Here is a 7152-nt window from a genome sequence, read left to right on the forward strand (position 1 = left end):
AAAAAAAGTTTCAATGACTCCCTAATCTTGGGTAAGATTCAAAATAAGATTAATAAAAAACTAGAAAACATTATGAATGCTAATTGTGGTTCCACTCAACTTATTAAAACGTAATTGGTGCCATACCACCTGAATCCACCAATCAAGCAATAATTCTCAAAAGCCAAATCGAAAAGTGCATCAAAGTTGGTGAATACTTATCAAAATAAATCACCCCCACTATTCAAGACGACAAATTTCGACATAACTAATAGCCAAAAGGGGGGAAAAGAAGACAGAAAGAGACCCCAACACTCACAAAAAGAAAGTAAAAAATAAAAAATAAAAAGGTCCGGTTAATGTGTGTCCTAAGGACACACATTAAGTTTTCTGTTTTTGGAAATATTTTCTCGAAAATTGAAAAAGTTGTCATTACTTTTTTAATTCTCGAGAAAATTTTTTCTAAAAGTAGAAATTAAAGTGTGCCCTAAGGGCACACATGAGTAAAATCCAAAATAAAAATTTGCCTTTAATTTGCCAGGTGTAGGCTAAGGGGCACTTGTTCAACACGCCCCTAGTTTTGTTTATAATGCATATGGAAACCTCTTTATCTGCCACCCAATAAAGAGCAAAACCACATTAGGAATTCAAGATTCTTGTCAGTTATTCAGATAATTTTTTTTTTTTTTTTTATCACCCCAGGTGACCTAATCTCATTGGATAATTTTTCCTTTTATGCCACATGGCGTAATCTCATTGGGTAGTTGCCCAGTCAACAATTAAAAAAAAAAGGACCAAAAATGAGGGTAAAAAAGGGACCCAATAACATCACTCCCTACACTTCGCGGGTTGGTCTTTGCCCAACACCCTCCTCTCTAATCACTTCAGAATTTTTGGACCCACATCCATATAAGTCTCTACACGGAGTGGGCTAGAAAACCCATAAAACCAAAAGCCCAAAAATTCCCTAAGAGAACCAAAGGGGCTAAAAGCCTCATCATTTTCAACAAATCATACACCACAATCTCCTACATATATCAACACGCACAACTCCCTTAAATAATCAAGTGAAAGGCTCGTGGATTGAGAAGTCTATCATCACACCACTTGAAAGAGGTTGTGCATGCAGGTTTAAAACTGAATCTTATATAATTTTCATGGTTGATATGGATTAATTAGCATTTTTATGGATATAATCATATGATCATGTATTAGATTAGATTTTAATTTCTGTCAATATCACATGGTGGAGCATTTTTAAATTCAAGCATTGCATGCATAATGACATGTTAGATGAAAAGGTACTTAATATAACATAGCCATCCATTTCTGAAAATTGTAACTAAGGAATCAAAATAATTTACCTTTTTCGTTCTTTGTTTAGAATGTAATTATGATTGTAGATTCTAATTAATTCAATTAGCAAAGTCTTTGATAGTTAAATAAAAGGTCTGAAGTTTAATCCTTGTTAACACCAAAAACCGATTAATGTCTTGATCTAATGACAGGGGCGGCTTGATACATTTGGGGGCCTAAGGCGAAAATTGATCATCTTATTTAGATGCAAAATTACTACTAATTAACATGAACTACATAGAATTTTTTTTTTTTTGAATTTTTAAGACAAAAAAAAATTTGACAAAATTTTTCATACTTGTTGATGTGGTAGATTGATAGTGGTAAGTAAAACAGTGGTAAGTAAAACAGTGGTAAGTAAAACAGTGGTGTTAGTGGTAGATTTAGATGAAAACTAGTAAAAGTTTGCTAATTAAACTCTTATTATTATTCTTTTTTTTTTAGAAGTGCAACATTCACAATATTTTTTACAACAAATCCTAGATTTTAAACTGTTTTTTGTTTTTTATTTGAAAATATCACTATAATTATTTTTTTGCCATCAACAATAGGCTGTAATAACTTGCTACTTAGCATTAGTTGTACAAGTATTGTGAAAAATATTGTGGACGACGTTGCATTTTTCTCTATTTTTTTTATTTTTTTTCATCTAATAAAAAAATTTATTTTATTTATTGATTATAAATAATCCTATTGGTTAAAATTTAGGGGCCTTTTTTTTACTTGGGGCCTTAGGCGGTTGCATTTTTTGCTCCACCATAGAGCCGGCCCTGTCTAATGATTAGGAACTATCATTAAAAACAGACGTCATAGATTGAAACAATCTCTCAAAACATAATTATGATCAAAGTTTCTTAAATTTCTTTTCTTAGCTAGGACTAAAGCCATATAATTTTTTATCTTTATTCTCCATCAATGTAATTCTTCAAATTATTCAATAAAATTGTATTTTCATAAAATTTTCTTATTTTTCTATAGTGAAGTAAGTGGCATCTCTATACGCGTGCATAACACACGTAATTCACATACAATTTCCAAGTCAAGCCGAAAAAGGGATCTCACAAATGGCACTCCTTTAAGTGCTGTCACCATGAACCACCACAAGACTCACTCTAGTTGTGCCTAGGGCCCCACTCAAGCGGCCCTCTCAAAAATAAAATTTAAAAATTCTCTCTATTTCATTTAATTTTTTTCAACACATATTATAACCTACATTTTTTTTTTTTTTTTGAGAAACATTATAACCTACATTTTATATATATACTATTTATGTTTTTTTAGACAAATTATTGAAAAAAATATTTTTTTTAATTTTTTATAAAATAATTTACAAATATTTTTTTAGTTGCACTTGGTGCACTTCCTTTAAATTGAAACCACGTCTAAAACTGCTGTAAAAACAAAAGTATTAAATGAAATATCTTTATATAGTGAAACTTTTTCCACATGGAAGAAAACAATTCCAACTATATATTAGCATAAATGTACAATATCCGCTCTTTTCAATCGGTCCCATTTGTAGATTTAATACTTGTCACGTTGATGGTCCTAAATTCTTGATTTGAAGTCATTATCCTCTCATCCATTGTAACCACATTTTGGGCTGTTGGTATTATCTTTTCATTGCCTGACTTCGATCCTAGTTGATCCTTACTTTTGCCCCATAAAACCAAATATAAGCCAACAAATATGATAATTGCTCCAATAACCCTGAAAATAGTTCAATTATCTGAGTAAGACAAATATAGTATTTATTATTCCAAATCTTTTTTCGAAAATTCCCTTTAAGAAAATGAATCAAAATCATTTACAACAATTAAATAGTGTGTTATCTAATGAATGTACCAAATGACACAATATTTTGAATGGACATTCCAAGCACAATGTCAGCAAGTCATGTTAATAGTTGTAGAAAAATGTTGTCTCGTTGGATTTAGTAGGCCTAGTAGGATATACATACCTTCCTAAGTACATAATCTCGGACAGAATGAAGGAGCCTAAAATTGCGACTAGAATTGTGCTTAGGGGATTAAAAGCAGACACAAAAACAGGTCCCTTTTGCTTCATTATTAGGCCTTGAATGTAAATGGTAAACCCTGAACATACTACACCCTGCATAAAATTTCAATTGTGAGTATTAATAAAAGTCTTAGACATAGCTAGCCTCACAAAATTGTAAGAAGCAATGCAAAGAGAAAAGACATCAAAAGAAAATGTAACTAAAGTTAGATTTTCTCACAGCGTATACAGCAGCTAAGAGCTTCGAATCCAAGTGTATTGACCAGGCCGTGGGGTTACCCCATTCCATCGCAACGGCTAGTATGGAACTTTCCAGTGTGCCCATCAAACATATCAAAACCGTTAGGGAAAGTTCTGCTGGGTATGATTTCAGCGTAATTGCCTACAAATCAACAATTATATTTCATCACTAATTAAAGCTAACAAAAACGTTTTGAAATGTTAAATGTCTTGTTGCTTAATTGGTACTTTCTAGTATTTACAAAAACATCCATGGCTCAAATCCACTTTTCCCCATTTTTGTAACTATCAAATTATTATTATATATTATTAAAAAAAAAAAAACATTTGGAATGTCTTGTGCAAGAAGAAGTTGATTGTAATGTTTAAAATGGGATTTATGTATGATACTCTAATAATCATAATAGTTTTGGTGATTATAAAACAAATGGACAAGGATTTCTTCCAAAATTATGTAGCGATTTATAAAAACCATTTAAATGTATTAAATCACATAACTCATTAAATATTTCATATGACCAAAAGTGCTTGTAAATTGTCTTTTAAAAATGGGATTCATTTATCATACTCTGATAATCATAATAATTTTGATGATTATAAAATAATAATAATAATAATGGATGTGGTTTCACTTCAAATTTATGTGACAATTTATAATATCATCCACATGTATTAAACCACAACTCATTAAATAAGTCATCCAACTAAAAGTCCACGTGGATTGTCTTTTTATTCACCATGTGGTGGGTTAAAGAAATGTTCATTAGACCCGATTTGGGGGTAAACTCTATTATAAAAGAAAAAAATCATAATAATTTTAGCGGCAACAATAAGGGAAGATGTTGGTTATTGTTATGTACGTTTTAGATTTTGACAATGAATTTGGTTAGAAATGCGTCAAGAGCTTGTTGAAGAATTTCAGTCAACGAAAGTAAGATTGCTCAAGTGAAACATTAAAGTAGGCAGAAATTTCACTCAACACTCACTTGAGTCTTGACCCTCTCTTGAGTAAGATTGTAAAAACATGTTTTCAAGTTATATTAGAAATCTATTTTCTGCCTAACCTTAACCTACCTATATTAAATCTCTTAAGCACGATATTTGGAGAGAGAACAGCCACACAAATCTGAAAATCTTTCTCCTTGAGCCCAAGAAAAAGAAAATCCTTTTAGTACTTTGTTCTTAAATGGAAAACCCATTGTGTGATTTATTCACGTTGAGCTTAAATAGTTTTTTTGAAACCACAGAGTTTTCTCTTCAGTAGTGAGTCCTTGTTGCTGGTTGTCGAAGTTCCAAGTTGCAGAGTATGTGTAGAAGAATTTTTAAGGTTCCGGAACCACTGCAGTGGAAAGGGGAGTGAGACGTTTGTTTCTTTTAGTGGATTTTCTGCGGGGTTGGATTCCCCAAAGTGATTTTTGCTTTGAAAAGCTTGTGTGTTGTTTGTTCACTACTTTCATTATTATTGCTTTAGATTTGGTATGTTATAACTATAGTCAAAATTACTGTGTTGGAAGATTTGTTTGGAATATAAGGGCTTGTTTGGTAATGTTGTTCTAACAACGTTGTTTAAGTGTTGTGAAAATACGTGTAGGTAAAAAAAGTATTTTGGAAATACGTGTTATATGGTTTAAATAACGAAAACTATTGTTTAAACAACACAAATAAACACCCCCTAAATTATTTATTCAATTAATCCAATGCATAAGGTTTTGGGGTTTTAAATTAATTTTTTTCGATGACCACTAACCTGATCCACTTGTCTGTGCGTGTGATCATTTTAAACTGAAATTGAAAATTAAATTAATGCCGATTAGACTCTTACTTGAAGAATAATGAAAGCAGACCAGCAGACACAACCTGCTAGCATCATGAGAGCACCCTTGATGACATCTTGATTATTTGCTGCACTAGTAGATTCTTGATGGCCATTTCCATGAGTCCATGGCAAATTCAACATAGGTCCATTAACCAGAGTCATAAACATAGCTCCCCCAACCGTGACTATAGTCCCCAATACCTTTGCCAGGCCACGCAGTCTCCTAAGATATACTTTCTCAAGACTACAAAAGCATTCATAAATTTGAAGCAACCCAAAATTTGTGTACATTATATATATGTATGCATGCAATGCAAGAACGTGAATGGGGGCTAAAAAGAGTTACCCTAAAATCCAAGCCATTGCAAATGAAAAGGCAGGAAGAACATTACAAATGGCAGTTGCGAAAGTTGCTGTAGTCATTTTCATCCCAGTGTAGTACAAGTTCTGGTCTATTACAGGCCTGAGTAGCAGAAAATGAAAGCATAAGTGAGAAAAATAATAGTAAAGTGTTTGTTTGAAGTTTATTTTCTTGATGGTCCAGATTCTTACTCAATTAAGCCGATCAATGCAATCTTTACAAAGATAGAGAAGGTCAACTTTGGTCTTATTTTCCTGTTAAGAGTAATAAATTAATTTTATTAGCTTTTTCATCTCGTTCAACATGTAATGCTGAAGAAAAGAGTTGAAACAAATGTAAACAATAAGAAGAGAGGAAATGGAGACCTATCCACGACAAGGGCGAAAGGAGCAACGACAACAGTGGCAACGGCATGTCGGTAGACTACGAACACATGTTGGCTCATTCCCTTGTTTAGAGCAAACTTACCAACTATGGCCATCCCTGCATAGCCTAATTGCAATAGAAATACTGCCAAAAATGGCTTCAGCTTGTTATACAATTGAGTTATGGACCCCATAGACATGTTAATTAAGCTAAATTTATCTTTCTTTCTCTCTAATGCAAATAGGTTACGAGCAAAATGAAGTTTCTCTTTCTTCCTCTCTAATGCAAAAAAAAGGTCACGAGCAAAATGAAGAATGAAAGTTCACTTTAAATACAGTTTTTTTTTTTCTTGTTCATTTTCTCATGGATACAAATCAGTCTTAACGCGTCTTCCTTTCTTTATTACTAACTTATTTGGAAGACGGAATAGGACGAAGGGAATGTAAGGAAAAGAATTTTTTAAAGAATATTCTTTTCATTCCCTCGTTTTGGAGTATAAAAGGATAATGTTAAAACCAATTGCTTATTCATTACATCAAAAACTATAGCTAATAGTAAGAGTGTAATTTTATTCCTTTAAAGTGTGGTAGTCCAGCACCAACAGGCCAACTGAGACTTGACACAACCTAGCTTCTATCTCTAACACGATGCTGGACTTAGCCCACTAAGCCTCCACCCAACGGATAAAGTCTATTTTCTATGTCTTAAAGAATTTTTACCGAAATCCTTCTAATAAATCTTCTTCTTCTTTTTCCTCAAATGCATATATCACTATTTTTATTAGGCAACAAGCCATTTTTAGTCCCTACATTTTCAGGCGATTCCCATTTTAGTCCTTACATTTTATTTTTACCGCTTTTAGTCCCTATCTTGAAAAATGCTTCTCATTTTGGTCCTTGCCGTTACATCAGAAATGAAAAAAGCTGATGTGGCAAACGGCAAGAATAAATAATAGTAAATTAATGTCCACGTGGCCTAAATTAATAATTAAAAAAAAAATTGGCATTAAAAAATG

General features: G+C 32.3%; 1 protein-coding gene across 1 annotated transcript; it reads right to left on the bottom strand.

Annotated features, from left to right (window-relative positions):
• Positions 1 to 2741: 2741 nt before the first annotated feature.
• On the bottom strand, positions 2742 to 6507 carry LOC126697432 (WAT1-related protein At2g39510-like). Its single transcript, XM_050394429.1, has 7 exons — positions 6137 to 6507; positions 5963 to 6025; positions 5757 to 5873; positions 5417 to 5654; positions 3575 to 3736; positions 3296 to 3447; positions 2742 to 3045 (listed from the first exon to the last, which is right to left on the bottom strand). The coding sequence occupies exons 1-7, from the start codon at positions 6334 to 6336 to the stop codon at positions 2838 to 2840; spliced, it is 1140 nt and encodes a 379-aa protein (XP_050250386.1). The 5' UTR covers positions 6337 to 6507; the 3' UTR covers positions 2742 to 2837.
• Positions 6508 to 7152: the final 645 nt, after the last annotated feature.

This window comes from Quercus robur, chromosome 8 (assembly GCF_932294415.1).
Source record: "Quercus robur chromosome 8, dhQueRobu3.1, whole genome shotgun sequence".
Classification (NCBI taxonomy): domain Eukaryota; kingdom Viridiplantae; phylum Streptophyta; class Magnoliopsida; order Fagales; family Fagaceae; genus Quercus; species Quercus robur.